The sequence below is a fragment of the Mustelus asterias genome, chromosome 6 (assembly GCF_964213995.1).
Source record: "Mustelus asterias chromosome 6, sMusAst1.hap1.1, whole genome shotgun sequence".
NCBI lineage: Eukaryota > Metazoa > Chordata > Chondrichthyes > Carcharhiniformes > Triakidae > Mustelus > Mustelus asterias.
Window position 1 is genome coordinate 140,519,228 of NC_135806.1, and position 25,112 is coordinate 140,544,339.

At 47.9% G+C, this 25,112-nt stretch overlaps 2 protein-coding genes across 2 annotated transcripts in view; both read left to right on the forward strand.

Moving 5' to 3' along the window:
- LOC144495190 (uncharacterized) overlaps positions 1-25,112 on the forward strand; it is a 984,403-nt gene that overhangs the window by 686,927 nt on the left and 272,364 nt on the right. The window lies entirely within an intron of this gene.
- On the forward strand, positions 3,318-14,133 carry nim1ka (NIM1 serine/threonine protein kinase a). The gene is made up of 3 exons (XM_078215218.1): positions 3,318-5,215; positions 7,822-8,090; positions 12,478-14,133. The coding sequence occupies exons 1-3, from the start codon at positions 4,927-4,929 to the stop codon at positions 13,240-13,242; spliced, it is 1,323 nt and encodes a 440-aa protein (XP_078071344.1). The 5' UTR covers positions 3,318-4,926; the 3' UTR covers positions 13,243-14,133.

A 25,112-nucleotide genomic window follows, 5' to 3' on the forward strand; every position in this document is an offset into this window, starting at 1 on the left:
GATGAAGGATGAGAGAAGACCTAATAGAGGTGTATAAGATGTTGAGAGGCATAGATCGGGTGGACTCTCAGAGGCTTTTGCCCAGGGTGGAAATGTCTGCTACGAGAGGACACAGGTTTAGGGTGCTGGGGGGTAGGTACAGGGGAGATGTTAGGGGTAAGTTTTTCACACAGAGGGTGGTGGGCGAGTGGAATCGGCTGCCGTAAGTGGGGTGGAGGCGAACTCAATAGGGTCTTTTAAGAGACTCCTGGATGAGTTCATGGAGCTTAATAGGATGGAGGGTTATAGGTAGGTCTAGAAGGTAGGGATGTGTTCGGGACAACTTGTGGGCCGAAGGGCCTGTTTGTGCTGTAGTTTTTCTATGTTTCTATGAAACCCACGCAGACACGGGGACAACTTGCAAAATCCACACAGACAGAGACCCAAGCCGGGAATTGAACCCGGGTCCCTGGAGCCTAGAAAAATTGTGTTGAGCTTCTTGAGTATTGTTGGAGTTGCACTCATCAAGCGGAGAGTATTCCATCACACTCCTGACTTGTGCCTTCGATGTCTGATGGACCAGTGTGGTTGTTTCCTCTTGGAGTTGTGGATGATTGGTGGAAAGGAACGTCACAGTTTAATCAACATATATACAGGATTCGGCCATTCAATCAAGCCCGCTCCACCATTCAATCAGATCATTGGCTGATCATCTATCTCAACACCATTTTCCGGTGCTATCCCCGTATCCCTGGATGCCATTGGCCTCCAGAAATCTATCCAATTTCAGTTTTGAACAAGCTCAATGATTGAGCTTCTCTCTGGGTAGAGAATTCCAAAGATTCACCACCCTCACAGTGAAAACTTAATTTGATTTCTTGATTTGATTTATTATTGTCACATGTGTTAACATACAGTGAAAAGTATTGTTTCTTGCACGCTAAACGGACAAAGCATACCGTTCATAGAGAAGGAAACGAGAGAGTGCAGAATGTAGTGTTACAGTCATAGCTAGGGTGTAGAGAAAGATCAACTTAATGCAAGATAAGTTCATTCAAAAGTCTGACAACAGCAGGGAAGTAGCTGTTCTTGAGTCGGTTGGTACGTGACCTCAGACTTTTGTATCTTTTTTCCGATGGAAGAAGGTGGAAGAGAGAATGTCCGGGGTGTGCGAGGTCCTTAATTATGCTGCCTGCTTTTCCGAGGCAGCAGGAAGTGTAGACAGAGTCAATGGATGGGAGGCTGGTTTGTGTGATGGATTGGGCTACGTTCATGACCCTCCGTGGTTTCTTGCAGACTTGGGCAGAGCAGGAGCCATACCAAGCTGTGATACAACCAGAAAGAATGCTTTCTCTGGTGCATCTGTAAAAGTTGGTGAGAGTCGTAGCTGACATGCCAAATTTCCTTAGTCTTCTGAGAAAGTAGAGGCGTTGGTGGGGCTTTCTTAACTATAGTGTCGGCATGGGGGGCCAGGACAGGTTGGTGATCTGGACACCTAAAAACTTGAAGCTCTCGACCATTCCCACTTCATCCCCGCTGATGTAGACGGGGACATGTTCCCCACTCCGCTTCCTGAAGACGTTGACAATCTCCTTCGTTTTACTGACATTATGGGAGAGATTATTGTCATCGATCCAGTTCACCAGAGTCTCTATCCTGCACGTCTGCCCTGTCACGCCCTGTAAGAATTTTGTAAATTTCATGAGGTCACCTCTCATTCTAGGGAATCCAAACCCAGTTTCCTGACAAAGCTTTGTCAAAGGGTCATCTGGACTCGAAACGTCAGCTCTTTTCCCTCCTTACAGATGCTGCCAGACCTGCTGAGATTTTTCGGCATTTTCTCTTTTGGTTTCAGATCCCAGCATCCGCAGTAATTTGCTTTTATAAAGTTAAAGATAGTATCAAATTGAAAGAAGAAGCGTATAATTCTGTAAAGCTGAGTGGCAGAATATAGAGATCACTAAAAGATTAATGGTGAGGGAGAAATTGGAGCACAGAGAGAAAGAGTTCCTACAGGTATTTAAAAAGGAAAGTGTAAGTGAGCATTCATCCCCCAGAGAGTGATGATGGGGAATTAATCATGGTGAATAAGGAAACGGTGGCTGAAGCAAGGATATTTTGTGTCTGTCTTCGCTGTAGAGGATACAAATAACATCCCAGAAATAATTGTAAATCAAGAGGATAGCGAGGGAGGAATTTTACAATCACCAGGGAAAGGGTTCGTAAGAATATTAGAACTAAAAGCTGGCAGGTCCCCAGGTCCAGATGGGCTACATCCTAGGGTCTTAGAACAAGTGGTTGCAGCGATAGTAGATTCATTGGTTTTCATTTTCCAAAAATCCCTCAGCTGTAGAAAGGTCCCATCAGATTGGAAAATTGCAGATAGACTCTTCAAGAAAGGAGGGAGAGAGAATGCAGGAAATGACAGGCCGAGTAGCTTAACACCTGTCGTCGGGAAAATGCTGAAATTAAAGAAGTTATCGTGGTCCACTGTAAAATGTCAGTTCAATCAAGCAGCATCTATATGGTCTCGTGCAAGGCAAATTATGTTTGACTAATTTATTGGAGCTCCTTGAGGAAGTAACAAGGAGTGTGGATAAGGGAGAACCTATGAATGCGCTGGACCTAGATTTCCAGAAAGCATTTAGCAAGGAGCCACATCAAAATAAGAGCTCTTGGCTTTAAGGGTAACCATGTTAGCATGGATAGAGGGTTGCTTAGCTAACCAGAAACAGAGAGTAGGAATAAATAGGCCTTTTTCTGGTTGACAAGATGAACTGCTTCTAATGCAATTCTATCCTTTTTCAAATAAAGAGACCAAAACTATAGAGAGTATTCCAGATGTGGTCTCACCAATGCCCCGTACAACTATAGCAAACCTTCCCTATTTTTTATATTCCAGTCCCCATGCAATAAACAACATTTAATTTGTCTTCCTAATCACTTGCTGTACCTGCATACTAACTTTTCCTGATTGACGAACCAGGACACCCAGATCCCTCTGCGCCTCAGAGCTCGGAATTCTCTTTCCATTTCGATAATATATGTTCTGTCTTTGTGGGTGGGAGGACTTGGTATCCACTCATCTCCATGTGAAGTAGTGCTTCCTGATTTCAATCCTGAATGACCCAACCCTAATTTCAAGGTTCTACCCAATTTGCTGTGCTATTTTAACCTCCCCAATCACAGCCCCCTTCTAAATTCAAGGCGATACGAGGCATGCTAATGCAACCAATGCTCATAATGGGATAATTTTAGCCCCAGATATCTTTGTTCTGAAAATAATTATCGCATCGAGGGCTTATGTGGTTTAAGATTTTTCTAATTTATTCCCGCAGAGTGACTGTTCATCACATGTTGTCACACCTTCTCCGATGTAGCAGCACCTGAGTGAAGACCAGCCGAAAGGAGATGGAGAGGGTGAGAGAAAGCTGACAGAGATTTGATCCCTTGGGACACTTTACTTTTGACCCTAGCCCCAGCTACCAGCAGCACTGTCGGGAGACTCTGGTTTATGACACGGTTTCAATCAAGCGTGGAAAGACTCACTCCTCTCTCCCTCACCTTTCCAATTTCTGCACCACCTTTGATATTGCCTTTCATTACCTGACAAAGGGAGCACGAGATGACCCACCGTCTTTCAGGATGCCACTGGCATATAGAAGAAAGTGGCTTCTAATAAAGCCAGATCTGCTTGTGCTTCAAGAGGCAAGCCAAGGGCGCGGACTGACTGAGGAATTGGATCAAAGTCGGCACCCCAGCTGTGGGGGAGGACTGTCCCTATTGGACCAACATGGCAGACAGGTAACCCAATGCAAAGGGGCTTTTAACTGGCGCAAACCTCCGGCACCCACTCCACTCCAATAAGGCTTAGTGTCTGGGCTGGCGGACTCCCCTCCTGTGACGAGTCTTCACCTCGCTGAGGCATCTTGTTGCATGCAAGCTGCCTGTTGACTTGTTTCCTGGGTGAGGTTGAGAATTGGTGCTTATTACAATAAATATTTCACAAAGGGGAGGCTGAATATGTTGGTGTGAGGAGGAGGCGTCTTGCAGTCGAGTCTCCAATAAAGGCGTCACTGCCAGGTGATTGCAGAGAAGAAGAATTATTCTGTGAAGTTGCTGACCGGGAAACGTAACTTCTTTACTCCAATCTGCGCTGTCTGTATGATCGACTTTGTCGCATTGTGAGGAGCTACTGGAAGGCAGAATATCATCTCGCCCGAATCCAAGGCACTGGAACATGTCGAGCTATCGGTGTGCGGGACAGACCTATCCCAACATCTCCAGCTGAGAAAGACTTGCACTTGTATAGCGCCTTTCACAACCTCAGGACATCCCAAAATGCTTCACAGCCAATAAAGTACTTCTGACGTGCTGTCACTGTTCAATTATATGGAGATTCAGCCGCTACCTGGCACACAGCACGATCCCACAGTGTGACATCGAGCAGATAATCTGTGTTTTGAAGTGATGTTTGTTGCAGGATGAATATTAAGTGGGCACCGGGGATAACTCCCCTGCTGTTCGAAAAAATGGCCACGGAATCTTTTACATCCATCTTCCAGGCTCTGAGTTGATAGTGTCTCATTTGAAAGACGGTACCTGTGACAGTGCAGCACTCCCACTGAGAGTAGAATTAAAGCAAATTACTGCGGATGCAGGAATCTGAAACAAAAACAGAAAATGCTGGAAAATCCCAGCAGGTCTGACGGCGTCTGTGGGGAGAGAATCGAGCCAACGTTTCGAGTCTGGATGACCCTTTGTCAGAGCTCACTGAGTGTGTCGGGCTGGGTTATCTGTGCGCCAGTGTGACACGAACCCGGAACCTTCTGACTCCGCAGCGCGCGTGTTGGCCAGCGAGCCACGGCTGAGATCCAGCGAGCCATGTAGGGGTGGCAGGGAGAGGCCAATCCGAACGCAGAGACGCCGGGGTACCTTTTCCAGATTATGACCACGGTCTACCCCAATGGTGACACCATGGTCAACCAGCACTACGCCCGCTGGAGCCGGGAGAACAGCACGGAGGACGGCGGGCGGGCGGACGTGTACGAGGAGGAGGGAGACGGGGGGCGCAGGCTGACCCCACTGGAGAAACTGTCCCATGAGATGGGGCATGACGAACGGGCGGTCAGGGAGGTGACGCTGGGGAAGAGAATCGGATTCTACCGCATGCGCGGCGAGATCGGCAGCGGCAACTTCTCCCAGGTCAAGCTCGGGATCCACTTACTGACGAAAGGTAGCGAGAGCCTCCGAGAGCGTCAACGTGCAAATTACTCCGCTGTACAACAACAACTTGCATTGATATAGCGGGCAGGATTTTGCAGCCTCAGTCGACCCGGGACTGGAAAATCCCACCCGAGGTCAATACAACTTCCCACCGTCCGCCCCCTTGTCCCCTCCAATTCCCGTGGCGGGCGGTAGAATTCCAGCGAGCATCTTCAATATGGTTAGAAACACCCCCACAGGCATGAACTCAAGGGACAATTTGACACTGATTTTGATTTGATTTATGTCACCTGTATTGAGATACAGTGAGAAGTATATCCCGTATGCACTCTATGAACAGTATGCTTTGCCTATTACACAGGCAAAGCATACCGTTCATAGAGTACGTAGGGGAGAAGACAAGGAGAAAGTGCAGAATGTAGTTACAGTCATAGCTCGGGTGTAGAGAAAGATCAACTTAACGCAAGGTAAATCCATTCAAAAGTCTGACAGCAGCAGGGAAGCTGTTCTTGAGTCGGTTGGCACGTGACCTCAGACTTTTGTATCTTTTCCCGACGGAAGAAGGTGGAAGAGAGAATGTCTGGAGTGCTCGGGGCCCTTAATTATGCTGGCTGCTTTGCCGAGGCAGCGGGAAGTGTAGACAGAGTCAGTGGATGGGAGGCTGGTTTGCGTGATGGATTGGGCTACATTCACGACCCTTTATAGTTTCTTGCAGTAAGAAACCTTTGTTGTTTCTTTGCAGCAACAATAATCTCTCCCTCAATGTCAACAAAACGAAGGAGATTGTCATTGACTTCAAGAAGCGTAAAGGAGAACATGCCCCTGCCTACATGAACGGGGACGAAGTAGAAAGGGTCGAGAGCTTCAAGTGTTTAGGTGTCCAGATCACCAACAACCTGTCCTGGTCCCCCCATGCCAACACTATGGTTAAGAAAGCTCACCAACGCCTCTACTTTCTCAGAAGACTGAGGAAATCTGGCATGTCAGCTACAACTCTCACCAACTTTTACAGATACACCATAGAAAGCATTCTTTCTGGTTGTATCACAGCTTGGTATAGCTCCTACTCTGCCCAAGACCGCAAGGAACTACAAAAGGTCGTGAATGTAGCCCAATCCATCACACAAACCAGCCTCCCATCCACTGACTCTGTCTACACTTCCCGCTGCCTCGGCCAAGCAGCCAGCATAATTAAGGACCCCACGCACCCCGGACATTCTCTCTTCCACCTTCTTCCGTTGGGAAAAAGATACAAAAGTCTGGAGGTCACGTACCAACCGACTCAAGAACAGCTTCTTCCCTGCTGCTGTCAGACTTTTGAATGGACCTACCTTGCATTAAGTTGATCTTTCTCTACACCCTAGCTATGACTGTAACACTACATTCTGCACTCTCTCCTTTCCATCTCTATGAACAGTATGCTTTGTCTGTATAGCACGCAAGAAACAATACTTTTCACTGTATGTTAATACATGTGACAATAATAAATCAAATCAAATACCAACATGCTGGACAGGCATTTGTTTTGAGTGGGAGGAGGAAGGGATTATTAATGAGGGGAGGGAGGGGGGTCTTTTGATCAGTCAGTCTGAGGTAGATTTGAGCACAAATCCCAGAGATGGAAAGCTGGTATAAACTGCCCAGTCTCCATTTTTATTCATTTGTGGGACATGGGCATCGCTGGCTAGGCCAGCATTTATAGCCCATCCCTAGTTGCCCCTTGAGAAGGTGGTGGTGAGCTGCCTTCTTGAATCGCTGCAGTCCACATGCTGTGGGTTGACCCACAATGCCGTTAGGGAGGGAATTCCAGGATTTTGACCCAGTGACTGCGAAGGAACAGTGATATATTTCCAAGTCAGGATGGTGAGTGGCTTGGAGGGGAACTTGCAGGTGATGGTGTTCCCATGTATCTGCTGCCCTTGTCCTTCTAGATGGAAGTGGTCGTGGGTTTGGAAGGTGCTGCCTAAGGATCTTTGGTGAATTGCTGCAGTGCATCTTGTAGGTAGTACACACTGCTGCTACTGAGCGTCGGTGGTGGAGGGAGTGGATGTTTGTGGATGTGGTGCCAATCAAGCGGGGCTGCTTTGTCCTGGATGGTGTCGAGCTTCTTGAGTGTTGTTGGAGCTGCACCCATCCAGGCAAATGAATTGTGAGCACATACACTCCTGTATTTATGAAGGTGTTCACTGGAGCTCTTGTAGCGCAGTGGGTAATGTCCCTGTCTCTGAGCCAGAAGATCAGGGTTCAATTCCCACCCTGGGATTTGATGGCCAAAGAAGGTGCGTTCATAATGTAGCTAAACAGGTTGAGTATCAACATGTAAATCTTTCCAACACACACCAAGGGCAGGCCGTTAGAGCGGGAGAGATTCCTGGTCATGTGTGTGATGGGAGTCCATAGCTCCAGACTACGATGTGGATGGGAAATGTATGCTACCACAGCAACTCAGACTCCTTTGGGGGGATGGATCAGATTGGTGCAGAATAATGGGATTAGAAAAGACACCTGAGTGTCTTTGGGCCAGCATGGACAAGATGGGCTGAATAGCTCCCTCCTGTGCTGTATCATTTCAGTTTTGGTGTCACCTGGTTTCTTGGTTTATTTTTCTCTCTTTAGAAAAAGTTGCCATCAAGATATTGGACAAGACAAAACTGGATCAGAAGACCCAGCGCCTCCTGTCTCGAGAGATCTCCAGCATGGAACGCCTGCACCATCCCAACATCATCCGGCTGTATGAAGTGATCGAGACCCTGTCCAAGCTTCACCTGGTGATGGAGTACGCTGGAGGGGGTGAACTCTTCACCAAGATCAGTACCGAGGGCAGGTTGTCAGAGGCTGACAGCAAGGTCATCTTTGCACAGATAGTCTCGGCGGTTAAGCACATGGTAAGTGCTGATGGCCAACACCGGCAGGATACTCTGATCCCGCTGGCAGTATACTCCCTGCCACGGGTCTCCCGGTAGCTTGGATGGGAATTCCCATTGGCAGTGGTGGGACCAGAGGATCGAATGTCACGCTGCCTCCTGCTGCCTGAGGGGAGGCCAGAAAATCTCACCCAGCGCTCAGTTTCCACTGGAATAGAATGATCCATCCTAGGAGCAGGCCATTTGGCCCATTATTTCCTCTACTGGCTATTTATCCTATTGGTCCCAATCCCCTGCTCTTGTCCTGAATCCCCTTTTTTTTAAACCAAGCATTTTATCCAATTTCATTTTCATAGAATCCCTATAGTGCAGAAGAGGCCATTCGGTCCATTGACTCTGTGACAGAGTGTCTTATCCAGACCCTCTCCTCCACCCTATCCCCATAACCCCACATACTTACCATGGCCAATCCACCTAACCTGCACATCTTTGGAGTGAGGGAGGAAACCGGAGCACCCGGAGGAAACCCAATGCAGACACGGGGAGAACTTGCAAACTCCACACAGACAGTCAGTCACCCAAGGCCGGAATCGAACCCGGGTCCCTGGTGCTGTGGGGCAGCAGTGCTAACCACTGTGCCACCGTGCTGCCCAGTAATGGCCATCATGAAACTACAGGATTGTTGTATCGCAGAGTTGTTACATCAATAGCAACAACAACTTGTCTTTATATAACTTCCTTAACATAATAAAATGTCCCAAGCTGCTTCACTGAAGCATTGTGAAACAGCAAGTCACATGAGCAGCTATTACAGGTGACCTAAAGTTTGGTCAAAGAGGTGGGTTTGAAGGAGTGTCTTAAAGGAGGAAAGCGAGGGAGGGAGGGAATTCCAGAGCTTGAGGGCAAGGCAACAAAGCACAACCACCACTTGTTTCCCATTCCTAATTACACTTACATTTTTTTGATTTGATTTATTATTATCACATGTATTAGTTTACAGTGAAAAGTATTTTTTCTTGCGTGCTATACAAAGCATACCGTTCATAGAGAAGGAAAGGAGAGATTGCAGAATGTAGTGTTACAGTCATAGCTAGGGTGTAGAGAAAGATCAACTTAATGCAAGGTAGGTCCATTCAAAAGTCTGACAGCAGCAGGGAAGAAGCTGTTCTTGAGTCGGTTGGTACGTGACCTCAGACTTTTGTATCTTCTTCCCGACGGAAGAAGGTGGAAGAAAGAATGTCCGGGTTGCGTGGGGTCCTTAATTATGCTGGCTGCTTTGCCGAGGCAGCGGGAAGTGTAGACAGAGTCAATGGATGGGAGGCTGGTTTGCGAGATGGACTGGGCTTCATTCACAACCCTTTGTAGTTCCTTGCGGTCTTGGGCAGAGCAGGAGCTATACCAAGCTGTGATACAACCAGAAAGAATGCTTTCTATGGTGCATCTGTAAAAGTTGGTGAGAGTCGTAGCTGACATGCCAAATTTCCTTCGTCTTTTGAGAAAGTAGAGGCGTTGGTGAGCTTTCTTAACTATAGTGTCGGCATGGGGGGGACCAGGACAGGTTGTTGGTGATCTGGACACCTAAAAACTTGAGGCTTGAAGTGTCTCATTGGGCCATTTCATAGGGCAGTTAAGAGTCAACCACATTGGGCGGCAGGGTGGCACAGTGGTTCGCATTGCTGCTTCACAGCACGAGGGATCCGGGTTCGATTCCCGGCTTGGGTCACTGTCTTTGTGGAGTTTGCACGTTCTCCCCGTGTCTGCGTGGGTTTCCTCCGAGTGCTCCCACAGTCCTACAGTGCGTATGTTAAGTGGATTGGCCATGCTAAATTGGTTTCTGTGGCTATGACTCATCTTTCATTCCCTCCCCCTGCAGTATAAATATCTCCCACTTTCTCTGCCTTTTAGCTTTGACAAAGGGTCATCTGGACTCGAAACGTCAGCTCTTTTCTCTCCTCACAGATGCTGCCAGACCTGCTGAGATTTTCCAGCATTCGCAGTAATTTGCTTTTACAAGGACGGCAGATTTCCTTCCCTAAAGCACATTAGTGAAGGAGATGGACGATGGTTTCATGGTCACCTTTACTGAGAGTAGCTTTTGATTTCCAGATTTTTAATTCGGGTTGTGTTCATGTGCCACAACACTAGGGGGAGTAGTCCCTCTAAAAGCTCCGATTTACTCAGCCTTAGAATGTGAGCACTGCTTTTAAACAGTCGGTGTTTATAACGGATTCGGCCGCTTGTAACTCGACAGACATCCTAAATGAAGTTTTGTGATGCAAACCGAAACCTGGTGTTGGGGAGTAAATAAAAACAGAATCGTGCGAGCACTGCTGCCTCACAGCACCAGGGACCCGGGTTCGATTCCCGGCTTAGATCACTGTCTGTGTGGAGTTTGCACTTTCTCCCCGTGTCTGCGTGGGTTTCCTCCCACACTCCAAAGGTGTGCAGGTTAGGTGGCTTGGCCATGGTAAATATGCGGGGTTACAGGGGCGAGCGGGAGGGGGCCTGGGTAAGATGCTCTTTCCGTGAGTTGGTTCAGACTTGATGGGCTGAACAGCCTCCTACTGTACTGTAGGAATTGTACGGACAGTTCTATTTGTCAGTCATTAGAACTCTCTCAGAAATTCATGGGAAAATTGCGTTCATGATAAGAATTTTTGCAGATATTACCACAAAGCTGTAAAATAGAATCAAAATGTGTGGTGGCCTTTATTTATAAGAGCTCGTCGTATGAGGAACGGTTGAGGATTCTGGGTCTGCACTCATTGGAGTTTAGAAGGATGAGGGGGATCTTATTGAAACTTACAGGATACTGCGAGGCCTGGATAGAGTGGACGTGGAGAGGATGTTTCCACTAGTAGGGAAAAACTAGAACCAGAGGGCACAGCCTCAGGCTAAAGGGACAATCCTGTAAAACAGAGATGAGGAGGAATTTCATCAGCCAGAGAGTGGTGGAACTCTTTGCCGCAGAAGGCTGTGGAGGCCAGGTCATTGAATGTCTTTAAGACGGATTCTTGATTAATAAGGGGATCAGGGGTCATGGGGAAAAGGCAGGAGAATGGGGATGAGAAAAATATCAGTCATGATTGAATGGCAGAGCAGACTCGATGGGCTGAGTGGCCTAATTCTTCTCCTATGCGTTATGGTCTTATTACTGTTTGTTAGTTTCTAAAATGAACGTATTCTTGTGTAGACTCTTGTGTAGAACGTGCAGACTCCACACAGACAGTGACCCAAGTCGGGAATTGAACCCGGGTCCCTGGCGCTGTGAGGCAGCAGTGCCACCGTGCCACCCCCTTCTGCCTTAAGAGGTGAGCCCAGTTATCCAATAAATCGTAGCTGTCAACAGACCTTGGGGGGGGTTCTGGAGTCATGAAAGGTGCTATAGAAATGCTCTGGTGCTTCATTATACACAGGCAGGCTCCCCCGAGATTGTTCTGAGCTGATGATTAGCCCTACCCCACCTCGGCCCCCTTTGTTTTCATTCTATTTTATTTAATTTTTTACTGTTCTCTAACTTTTATTTCTTTATTGTCTTTCTTCATTTTTCTTCCCACTCTTTCCCCTGACTTCATCCCCCTTCCCTTACCTTTTCTCATCCTTTGCTTCCCCTTTTCTACATTTTACCTCCATTCCCCCCCCCCCCCCCCCCCCCACCGCCCACCAACACATCTTAACTTTAGTTTCTCTGCCGTTTGGCCATTCACGCCCTTTATTCTCTCGATGGACTGCCATTAGCTGTTTTTTCCCCTTGTTTCTGTGGCTACGACTCCTCTTTCATTCCCTCCCCCTGCAGTATAAATATCTGATGTGGAGATGCCGGTGTTGGACTGAGGTAAACACAGTAAGAAGTTTAACAACACCAGGTTAAAGTCCAACAGGTTTATTTGGTAGCAAAAACCACACAAGCTTTCGGAGCTCCAAGCCCCTTCTTCAGGTGAGTGGGAATTCTGTTCACAAACAGAGCTTATAAAGACACAGACTCAATTTACATGAATAATGGTTGGAATGTGAATACTTACAGCTAATCAAGTCTTTACCGTTGTCTTGTTTCTTAAAGACTTGATTAGCTGTAAGTATTCGCATTCCAACCATTATTCATGTAAACTGAGTCTGTGTCTTTATAAGCTCTGTTTGTGAACAGAATTCCCACTCACCTGAAGAAGGGGCTTGGAGCTCCGAAAGCTTGTGTGGCTTTTGCTACCAAATAAACCTGTTGGACTTTAACCTGGTGTTGTTAAACTTCTTACTGTATAAATATCTCCCACTTTCTCTGCCTTTTAGCTTTGACAAAGGGTCATCTGGACTCGAAACGTCAGCTCTTTTCTCTCCTTACTGATGCTGCCAGACCTGCTGAGATTTTCCAGCGTTTTCTCTTTTGATTAATCTCTCTCTCTCTCTCTCGTAGCACGATAACAACACGATTCACCGCGACCTTAAGGCGGAGAATGTTTTCTACGTGACCAACACCTGTGTGAAGGTGGGTGACTTTGGCTTCAGCACCACGTGTCGACGAGATGAGATGCTCAGCACCTTCTGTGGATCTCCGCCCTACGCTGCGCCAGAGCTATTCCGCGATGAGAGTTACGTGGGGGTCTTTGTGGACATCTGGGCACTGGGAGTGCTCCTGTACTTCATGGTGGCGGGAGCCATGCCCTTCCGAGCAGACACGGTGGCCAAGCTGAAGAAGTGTATCCTGGAGGGGGGTTTCCCGGTGCCCCAGCACCTCACCGAGCCCTGCCAGAGGCTGATCCGCGGCATCCTGCGCCCGGTGGCTGCCGAGCGCCACACGGTGGCCCAGATCGGCCGCAGCGAGTGGCTGAGGGGCGTGCAGCTCCCCCGGGAGCTCGACGCCTTCCCGCTGGACCCTTCTCACCTGGCCGAGTCCTCGGAGCCACTGAGGGGGGACGCGGTGGAGGTGAAGCGAGCCCTGGCACGCTTGGGAGTGACGGAGGCCCACATCCAGGACAACACGGGCAAGGACTCTCGCAGCTCCATCACGGGCACCTATCGCATCGTGCTGCACCGTGTTCAGAGGCGACGGGCATTCGACACCTGCCCACCTGTCCTGGCACCAGCCAGGCATCAGGCCAGAGCCAAAGACTCAAAGAAAGAACGGGCCAAACTCCACGGACCATTGGGCCAGACCTCCAAACTATGCTCAATTTTATAGCACGAGGGAGCTAGGACTAGTTGAGTTTGGAGGACCATTCTCGCCAGGTTTCTAAACAAGAAACACTACTTTCTGTTTTGTAGTGAGCTGTGACCACCAGCCATGTTTCTTGCCAATGGATTTACACCACTGTGTGTGTGCTTTTGTGTTAAATATACTTCAGTTTAAGAGGTGCAGATGTGTCCAGAGTGAAGCCAATAGCTAGGATCGAAGGCCCCAAGCCTTTGTGATGTCTCAAACCACCAGGCAAGGCCGTCCCGGGCAATTGGCTCTTTGTGATTCGACCAAAGCCTCCATTTTAAAATTTTTATCCTTGTTCTCAGATTCTCTCACCGCCTCATCCCTTCATATCTCTGTTCCCACTTCTAGCCCCACAACCCTTCAAAATCTCAGGGTCTCTCTCAGGCTGGCCTCTTGCCTGTCTCCCAGGTAACTGAGCAGCCATGGCGTCACTGAATGCTTGAACAGGCTGGAGGGGCTAAATGGCCACCTCCTGTTCCTATTGGCAGATGTGTCTCTGGAAATCCCTCTTCATGTCTCTCTCTCTCTCTCTCCCTCCCTCCTTCCCTTTAAGGTTCTGTTTAAAACCCATCCCTTTGGCCAAGATTAAGGTCACCCATCCTATTCTCTCCTGTACGTCCTCGCTGTTGGTGTTCAGTCTGGTGATGCCCTGGTTAAGTGCCATGGGGCTGTTTTCCTTTGTCAAAGACAGTGTGTGAGGGCAGGTTAATGTTGCCATGCTGGGACCGGCTGGTCTTTCCATCTCTGAGACCTGGCTTGAAATGTGGGGACAGCTTGCTAAGATGAAAATCTCCCCTTGTGCTGTGTTGGCGGGTTTCAATCACATTCCCGACAGCGCCCCAAGGTCACGGACCTGGGACAGTCTCCTGTTTAAACACAAAATTGAGAATGACAGAGTGGGGAAAAGATAGACTGATGCAGCAGAGTGCCCGAGGCACATAATCAGAGCTAGGAGAGCTGGACCTTGGATATACGTTGGTGCTTTATGTGGACACTGGATTTTAGGGTTGCCAACCCTCCAGGATTGGCCTGGAGTCTCCAGGAATTGGACATCAAACTCCAGGACACTGGAGAAAAATCATGACGTTAAAAAGATTGTGCTTTTTAAATCTTCCAACATTTCTCCGGACTACATATAAAAATAATGAAAATGGAGGAAAAAGGTTGGCTGACAGCCAGGCATCAACCAATTAGGCAAAGAGTCATCTTGCTTTCCAATTGGTGTAGGGTGGCAGTGTGTCACAGGGTGGGTGGCTGACTATTGGCTGGAGCATGAGGGAGCAAGTCATGTGATGAAACCACCAGGAATACATTTTGTCACAGTTGGCAACCTGACTTGGGTGTCTTTTTAAAAATTTATTAGTGTCACAAGTAGGCTTACATTAACACTGCAATGAAGTTACTGCGAAATTCCCCTAGTCACCACACTCTGGCACCTGTTCGGGTCAATGCACCTAACCAGCACGTCTTTCGGACTTTGGGAGGAAACCAGAGGAAACCCACGCAGACACGGGGAGAACATGCAGACTCCACGCAGACAGTGACCCAAGCCAGGAATCGAACCTGAGGCAGCGGTGCTAACCACTGTGCCGCCCTGTAAAAGGTGTCCCGCTCCCTGGCACTAACAATCCTCACTTTGCTGAGCTCTCAGTTCACAGGATCGAATGAGTTAACATCCCAGAGTCAGACTGGCCTCGATAACCCACCTCCTTCACCCCTCCACCCCACTCCAAACAGCCCGCCCCACCTTACCATGAACGTCCCATATCGTTTACCAAGCTTATCAAGAGATAAATGTTACGAAGTCCACAACAACAGAACCGACCACAAGAAACTATTTACTTTTGAGTGTAACCCACTTAGCGTGACCTCAAAGCACAGCATGAAAAGTAGGTGAGAGGACAGGCCGATAGTATTCATTCTTGGGGAGTGGGTGTCATTGGCAAGGCCAGAATTTATTGCCCATTCCAATTTGTCTTGAGAATGCATTATATGACTTGTGGTGCACTGGACCACTTTCGAGGGCATTTAAGAACCAGTTGTCTTTTGGGTGTGGTTCTGGAGTCACAAATGAGCCTGACAACATGGCACAGTGGTTGGCACTGCTGCCTCCCAGCGCCAGGGACCCGGGTTCGATTCCTGGCTTGGATTACTGTCTGTGCGGAGTCTGCACGTTCTCCCCGTGTCTGCGTGGGTTTCATCCCACAGTTGAAAGATGTGTAGATTAGGTCGATTGGCCAGCCTAAATTGCCACTTGGCGTCCACAGATGTGCAGGTTAGGTGTATTAGCCATGGTGTGGGGTTGCGGGGGCGGGGGTGGACCTGGGTAAGATGCTCTGTCGGTGCTGAATGGCCTCCTCTTCAGTGTCGGGAGTCTATAATTCTATGACCCGTGTAAGGTCGCCAGGTTTCATAATGGCCAGTTTCAGACACATGGGTAAGAGAAGCATAATACAGAGAAATTGGCTCTTCCCTAAACTAGGAGATTAAACCCAGCTTCTGTCTTTCCACATTGAAATCCCCTATCCTTGGTCCTGTTCTTGTGAATCTTCTCTGCACCTACCCTGAGGCCTTGACATCCTTCCTAAAGTACCGTGCCCAGACCTGGACTCAATACTCCATCTGAGACCCCACAGCCATTGGTTTGAAAAGATGTATTTGATATGCCTAGTTACAAAGCCATGTATCCCCCATTATCCTTTCTCCAGTATATCGAAAGATCCTGCCAACCTTAATAGATTTGAGAGTTTTTTCAGGTCCCCCCCCCCCCCGCTCTTACACCACTTTGAAATATTACTATTAGATTACTACTCAAAAAGGGAGAAGCATAAAGTAGGAAACTATAGGTCGGTGAGCTTGACCTCCGTGGTGGGGAAGTTGCTGGAATCAATTATTAAGGAGGAGATGACAGCTTTTGGAAAGACAAAGCTTAATCCACCATTGTCAGCACGGTTTTCTGAAGGGCAAGTCATGCTTGACAAACTTGCTTGAGTTCTTTGATGACATAACGAGCAAGGTGGATAGTGGGGAACCTGTGGATGTGGTATATCTAGACTTCCAGAAGGTGTTTGACAAGGTGCCGCATAACAGACTGATCCAGAAGGTGAGATCGCAGGGGATTGGGGTAGAGCACAGGATTGGATTGAGGATTGACTGACTGACAGAAAGCAGAAGTTTGGGATAAATGGGTCCTCCTCAGGCTGCTGAAATGTAACTAGCGGAGTGCCACAGGGGTCAGTCCTCTCACCTCAACTCTTTACAATCTATATAAATGACCTGCAAGCAGGGACAAAGTATCATGTAGCAAAATTTGCAGATGATACTAAAATAGGTGGGAAAGCAGGCAGTGAAGAGGATATACAGATTCTACAGATGGATATAGATAGGCTAGGAGAATGGGCCAAAATTTGGCAGATGGAGTTTAATGTGGAGAAGTGTGAGGTTGTCCATTTTGGCAGAAAAAATAAAAAGGCAAATTATTACCTAAATAGAAAGCAGATTCAAAATGTGTCCAGGCAGAGGGATCTGGGTGTCTGTGTTCATGAATCGGAGAAAGTCGGTATGTGGGTGCAGCACGTAATAAAAAAGATGAAAGGACTGGAGTATGAAAGTGTTGCATTTGTATCGGGTGTTGGTGAGACCACATCTGGAGTTTTGTGTCCAGTTTTGGTCTCCTTATTTGAGGAAGGATGTTGCGGCATTGGAGGCAGTTCAGAGGAGGTTCACCAGATTGATTCCAGGGATGAAGGGGTTGACGTATGAGGAGAGATTAAACAGTTTGGGCTTGTACTCACTGGAGTTTAGAAGGATGAGCGGGATCTGATCAAGGTATATAAAATTTTAAAAGGGATTGATAAAGTAAATGTAGACCAAATGTTTCCCCTTACGGGGCAATCTAGAACAAGAGGTCACGGGTGTGGGTTGAGAGGCGGTAGATTTAAAACTGAGATGAGGAGGAACTACTTCTCACAGAGGGTGGTGAATTTGTGGAACTCACTGCCCCAGAGCGCGGTGGAGTCTGAATCATTGAATGGTTTCAAGAGGGAGATAGATATATTTCTAATAAAGAAAAGAGGGATATTGGGAACAGGTGGGGAGGTGGATTTGAGACCAGGGAGAGATCAGCCATGATCTGATTGAATGGCGGAGCAGCTCGAAGGGCTGAGTTTGCCGACTTCTGCTCCTAATTCCTATGTTCCTAACCTATCCCTCCCTGTGTCCCTCCCAAAGTGCAGCATTTTAAACTTATCTTTATTATACTTCTGCCATGTGACTGAAGTTGGTTATTATTATAGTCATTTCCTTGCCAAGTTTTATATCATCCACAAACTTCAACATTGGCGCTCCCTCCCTGTATCCAGGTCCTGGTCATTTAGAGTTAACAAGTAAAGCAATGGTCCCCCCAGAATTTTTAATCCAATTAGAAAATCATTGTTCACCATCTAGAAGGACAAGATCAGGGGATACCTGGGAACACCACTACCTGGAGGTTCCCCTCCAAGTCACTCACCGTCCTGACTTGGAAATATATCACCGTTCCTTCACTGTCACTGGGTCAAAATCCTGGAACGCCCTCCCTAACAGCACTGTGGATGTACCTACACCACGTGGACCAGAGTGATTCGAGGGAAATTAGGGATGGGCAATGAATGCTGGCTGTGCCAGCAATGCCCACATCCCATGAATGAGTAAATTAAATAAAAACTCCTGCCTATTTCTTAACCAATTACTACTGTCCCTTTGATCTCATTTTCAGAAACATTGTGTTGTGATACCTTGTTTTAAGAGTCGATATATAACTGCTATTGTTCTAGCTTCAAGCCTCGGTTACTTCATCAGAAACCTCAATGAGGTCATTCACCATTTGGCTTTTACCAATTCCCTGCTCCTTTATTAACCCTTGCTGAATTCATTTTGAGATTCTTCTCGATCAGTAATGAAGGTGTTGCCAGTTTGAGTTCCAGAATTTTGGCCCAGTGACTATATTCTTGCTTATACATGGTTCAATGTGTGTGCTGGCCATTCTCGTGCATCTCCTCACTGCCCTCTCAAGTCAAAGGTTGGCCTTACCTTTGTCGAATACTCACAACGTTGTGTGTTGTCTCAGCAGTCGATGCTGGCCGAGCTTTCTGTTCCATAGTCTACAGGACGCTGGAGCCAGTCGGAGCAATGACCCTTCTGACCATCTCTCGGAGAGGGATCAGCTGCTAAATGCACCAATTGAAGTGAAAATGTCGACAAGCTTTTCCACTCTGGTAGACATCACTCAGCCTGACTCTGACCTCATCTAACGCACCCTGTTTCCAGGGTCGGCATGAACTGCAGCAACTTTTGGGCAAGTCTTTGCTGTGGAATAAATTTTTGAACTCTCTCTCGCTGTTGCGGTTATTTATGGACTCCGACAGTGACTTCTGTTTTCCGTTTGTTTATTCCTCCAAATACTGTTCCATTTTAAGATGTGGGATGATTTTTGTGTTTCACCAGGTTGCCTTTCATTAGTCTAAACAACATACCCTACACACAAGCTGGAATTGAAATGACAATTACAGGGGGGCACAAGTTCAAGGTAAGGGGGCGTGGGGGGGGGAAGTTCAGTGGAGATGTGCGGGGGAAGCTTTTTTACACAGAGGGTGGTGAGGGCCTGGAATGCGCTGCCAAGTCAAGTGATTGAGGCAGATACGTGAGCGACATTTAAGTCCAATCTGGATAGACACATGAACAGACGGGGAATAGAGGGATACAAGCGGTCGGTCTAGATAGGACAATGTGATTGGCGCAGGGTTGGAGGGCTGAAGGGCCTGTTCCTGTAACAAAGAACAAAGAAAATTACAGCGCAGGAACAGGCCCTTCAGCCCTCCAAGCCTGCACCGACCATGCTGCCCGACTGAACTACAACTCCCTACCCTTCCAGGGACCATATCCCTCTATTCCCATCCTATTCATGGATTTGTCAAGACGCACCTTAAAAGTCACTACCGTATCCGCTTCCACTACCTCCCCCCGCAACGAGTTCCAGGCACCCACTACTCTCTGTGTAAAAAATCTGCTTTGTACATCTCCTTTAAACCTTGCCCCTCACACCTTAAACCTGTGCCCCCTAGTAATTGACTCTTCCACCCTGGGAAAAAACTTCTGACTATCCACTCTGTCCAAGCCTCTCATAATCTTGTAGACTTCTATCAGGTCTCCCCTCAGCCTCCTTCGCTCCAGTGAGAACAAACCAAGTTTCTCCAACCTCTCCTCATAGCTAATGCCCTGCATACCAGGCAACATCCTGGTAAATCTTTTCTGTACCCTCTCCAAAGCCTCCACATCCTTCTGGTAGTGTGGCGACCAGAATTGAACACTATATTCCAAGGGCGGCCTAACTAAGGTTCTATAAAGCTCCAACATGACTTGCCAATTTTCAAACTCAATACCCCGGCCAATAAGGGCAAGCATGCCGTATGCCTTCTTGACTACCTTCTCCACCTGCATTGCCACTTTCAGTGACCTGCGTACCTGTACACCCAGATCCCTTTGCCTGTCAATACTCTTAAGGGTTCTGCCATTTACTGTATATTTCCTATCTGTATCAGACCTTCCAAAATGCATTACCTCACATTTGTCCGGATTAAACTCCATCTGTCATCTCTCCGCCCAAGTCTCCAACTGATCTATATCCTGCTGTATTCTTTGATGATCCTCATCGCTATCCGCAAATCCACCAACTTTTGTGTTGTCCGCAAACTTACTAATCAATCCAGTTACATTTTCCTCCAAATCATTTTTATATATATAACAGCAAAGGTCCCAGCACTGATCCCTGAGGAACGCCACTTGTCACAGCCCTCCATTCAAAAATGCACCCTTCCACTGCTACCCTCTCTTTGACCGAGCCAGTTTTGTATCCACCTTGCCAGCTCACCTCTAATCCCATGCGACTTCACCTTCTGCACCAGTCTGCCATGAGGGACCTTGTCAAAGGCCTTACTGAAGTCCATGTAGACAACATCCACTGCCCTACCCTCATCAATCATCTTTGTCACTTTCTCGAAAAACTCGATCAAGTTCGTGAGACACGACCTCCCCTTCACAAAACCATGTTGCCTCTCACTAATATGTCCACCTATTTCCAAGTGGGAATAAATCCTGTCTCGAAGAATCCTCTCCAATAATTTTCCTACCACTCATGTAAGGCTCACCGGCCTGTAATTACCTGGATTATTCTTGCTACCCTTCTTAAACAAAGGAACAACATTGGCTATTCTCCAATCCTCTGGGACCTCCCCTGTAGCCAGTGAGGATACAAAGATTTCTCTCAAGGCCCCAGCAATTTCCTCCCTTGCCCCTCTCAGTATTCTGAGGTATATCCAATGAGGCCCTGGGGACTTGTGTACCGAAATGTTTCTCAAGAACCCCAATACCTCCTTTTTGATCTCAACATGACTCAAACTATCTACACATCCTTTCCCAGACTCATCAAGTCCTCTTTGGTGAATACTGATGTAAAGTACTCATTTAATACCTCGCCCATTTCCTCTGGCTCCATGTATAGATTCCCTCCCCTGTCCTTGAGTGGGCCAACCCTCTCCCTGGCTACCCTCTTGCTCTTTATATATGTATAAAAAGCCTTGGGATTTTCCTTAATCCTGCTGGCCAATGTTTTTTCATGACCCCTTTTAGCCCTCCTTACTCCTTGCTTAAGTTTCTTTCTATTTTCCTTGTATTCCACACTTGCTTCGTGTGTTCCCAGCCTCCGAGCTTTGACAAATGCTTCCTTTTTCTCTTTGACTGTGCTCGACTTGAATAGAAAGGAAGAACACTCCCAGCATTCTCAGTCTCCTAATGGCATGTGCTTGGACTGTGATGATCTGTATCTGAGCAGGAGCAGGAGCAGGGGCAGGGGCAGAACAGGGTCAGTAGATTGGACAATTGCATTTGGTTACCTGTTTTCCTCTCCAATACTGGGGAGCTTCATTGCAACGACTTTTTACAGAAACCTGAACTCCCGCTGGAATAGCTCACCACAGGCAAATTCAGAGAGATAAAGTTATTTGACCAACCAATCCCAGATTCCTTATCTCTCCCTGTTAAACACCAGGGCAGTGTGGAGGGAGTGCTGCATTTTTTTTACATGTACTTTTCTTGCAAAGTGGTTGTCACTCACACTTATTTCCCATCCCCAATTTTTTACTCCATATCTAAAGTTACAAAGCCAATGCTCGGAGGGGACCAGGGAAACCTAAATCCATCCCTTGCTCCAAAAAACAAATTCAAATTCCAATTCAAGGTCCCCACAAGAGAGACAAACAAGATCCAAGCTGACAAGATGAGGCATTGCTCCCCATCTTGGGCTTGATCCAACACTTGATCCATCCCTAACTGCCCACAGGCAGCTCATAGTGAGCAGTCTGCAGCTAAGTGTCTCGATCGGCCATTTCAAAGGGCAGTTTAGAGTCAACCACATTGCTGTGGCTCTGGATTCACATGTAGGCCAGACCAGGTAAGGACAGTAGATTTCCTTCCCTAAAGGATATTAACATTCACTTATTAGTGTCACATGTAGGCTTACATTAACACTGCAATGAAGTTTAATGTGAGAATCCCCTAGTCGCCACACTCCGGCGCCTGTCCGGGTACACTGAGGGAGAATTTAGCATAGCCAATGCACCCAACCAGAACATCCTTCAGACTGTGGGAGGAAACCGGAGGAAACCCATGCAGACACGGGGAGAACGTGCAGACTGTGCGCAGACAATGATCCAAACTGGGAATTGAACCGGGGTCCCTGGTGCTGTGAGGCAGCAGTGCAATTAGTGAACCAGATGGGGTTTTAATGAGAATCCCCTAGCTTAGTGATCACTGTAGACAAAACTTGAATTTTATTCTGGATTTGTTAATTAATTGAATTTAAATTCCACCAGTTGTGAAGGTGGGATTTGAACCCGTATCTCTCGAGCATTAGCTCGAGATACTGGATTACTAGTCCAGCAACAATACCTTTATGCTACCATCCCCCTATGGGTATAATATCTGTTGCAATGTATTCCTGTTCATACTGACGGTTCCATCACTTCCTGAAAAGCAGTTTTACACTGCTTTTTTACACTAATTTTACAATTACACTCCTACCCACTCCCTCAATCTCACACACACACTCCTACCCACTCCCTCAATCTCACACACACTCCTACCCACTCCCTCAATCTCACACACACACTCCTACCCACTCCCTCAATCTCACACACACACTCCTACCCACTCCCTCAATCACACACACACTCCTACCCACTCCCTCAATCTCACACACACTCCTACCCACTCCCTCAATCTCACACACACACTCCTACCCACTCCCTCAATCTCACACACTCCGACCCACTCCCTCAATCTCACACACACACTCCTACCCACTCCCTCAATCTCACACACACACTCCTACCCACTCCCTCAATCTCACACACACACTCCTACCCACTCCCTCAATCTCACACACACACTCCTACCCACTCCCTCAATCTCACACACACTCCTACCCACTCCCTCAATCTCACACACACACTCCTACCCACTCCCTCAATCTCACACACACTCCTACCCACTCCCTCAATCTCACACACACTCCTACCCACTCCCTCAATCTCACACACACACTCCTACCCACTCCCTCAATCTCACACACACACTCCTACCCACTCCCTCAATCTCACACACACACTCCTACCCACTCCCTCAATCTCACACACACACTCCTACCCACTCCCTCAATCTCACACACACACTCCTACCCACTCCCTCAATCTCACACACACACTCCTACCCACTCCCTCAATCTCACACACACACTCCTACCCACTCCCTCAATCTCACACACACACTCCTACCCACTCCCTCAATCTCACACACACACTCCTACCCACTCCCTCAATCTCACACACACACTCCTACCCACTGCCATCTCCCCAGTCATCACTTTTCAGAGTTTTTTTTGAAGTGAATATTAAATGTGACAGTTTTCACCCAGTCTGGAGCCTGGGTTTGATGTGGCTTCATTTATCCATCAGCACGAGGGTATTTTGTGAGGAAATGATATGAACGGGGACATGCCGATGACCAGAGAAGCAACTAAACTCCAGGCTTGCCAATTACAGCAAGCCAGAAACTTCAGGCTGCAGCTGGGAGATTCACCGATGATATACCGACATTCTGAGCTGCACATTGCTTTGTAACTATGAATGTACCACAGAGATATTAGACACAACAGTCTGCCTGTATTCATCATGTGTGACAGCAAATGATTCACTTACCAAGAAACCCTGTTACCTGCAGTGTCTGCAGTTACAAGCTGTCCATCTTCTGTACATTGTTTAGAGTAACAGACACTTCTGAGCCAAGGCTTCAGGATCAGCACTTGCTGCTGCCCAACTTCACACCCCCTCATTCTCTCACACACTCGAAGAACAAAGAAAATTACAGCACAGGAACAGGCCCTTCGGCCCTCCAAGCCTGCACGGACCATGCTGCCCGACTGAACTAAAGCTCCCTACCCTTCCAGGGACCATATCCCTCTATTCCCATCCATTCCACTCCTACCCACTCCCTCAATCTCACACACACTCCTACCCACTCCCTCAATCTCACACTCACTCCTACCCACTCCCTCAATCTCTCACCCTCCTACCCACTCCCTCAATCTCACTCACGCTCCTACCCACTGCCTCAATCTCACACACACTCCTACCCACTCCCTCAATCTCACACACACGCTCCAGCCCACTCCCTCAATCTCACTCACGCTCCTGCCCACTCCCTCAATCTCACACTCACTCCTACCCACTCCCTCAATCTCACACACACGCTCCAGCCCACTCCCTCAATCTCACTCACGCTCCTACCCACTGCCTCAATCTCACACACATTCCTACCCACTCCCTCAATCTCACACACACGCTCCAGCCCACTCCCTCAATCTCACACACGCTCCTGCGCACTCCCTCAATCTCACACACACGCTCCTGCCCACTCCCTCAATCTCACACACACGCTCCTGCCCACTCCCTCAATCTCACACTCACGCTCCTGCGCACTCCCTCAATCTCACACACACGCTCCTGCGCACTCCCTCAATCTCACACACACTCCTACCCACTCCCTCAATCTCACACACACGCTCCTGCCCACTCCCTCAATCTCTCACTCATGCTCCTACCCACTCCCTCAATCTCACACTCACGCTCCTGCGCACTCCCTCAATCTCACACACACTCCTGCGCACTCCCTCAATCTCACTCACGCTCCTACCCACTCCCTCATAGCAGGCTCATGCACACAGACAGATGCTTTCTCACTTGTGTAGATACATGCAGCCCTATTGCTGCAGCCTCACACTCACATTGATGCTGATGCCATAGTTTTGCACCACAGAAAGAGGCCCTTCAGCCCATCGTGTCCATTGCCAGCCAAACACCTATTTATTCTTATCCCATTTTCCAGTATGTGGTCCATGGTCTTCCATGCCATGGCGTTTCAGGTGCCCATCTAAATGCATCTTAATGTTATGAGGGTTCCCGCCTCTATCACCCTGTCAGGCAGTGAGTTCCAGATTCACACCACCCGCTGGCTGGAAAAGCTTTTCCTCCCATCCCCTCTAAAACTCCTGTCCCTTGACCTGATATCGATCCCCCTATTATTGGCCCCTCTATACTAAGAGGGGAAATTTCTATCTATCCTATCTACGTTCCTTGTAATTTTGTACATCTCGATCAGATCCCCCCCTCAGTTTTCTCTGCTCTGTGGAATATCTCCCCAGCCTAACCAGCCTCTCTTCATAGCTGAAACGCTCCAATGCAGACGAATCTCCTCTGCAC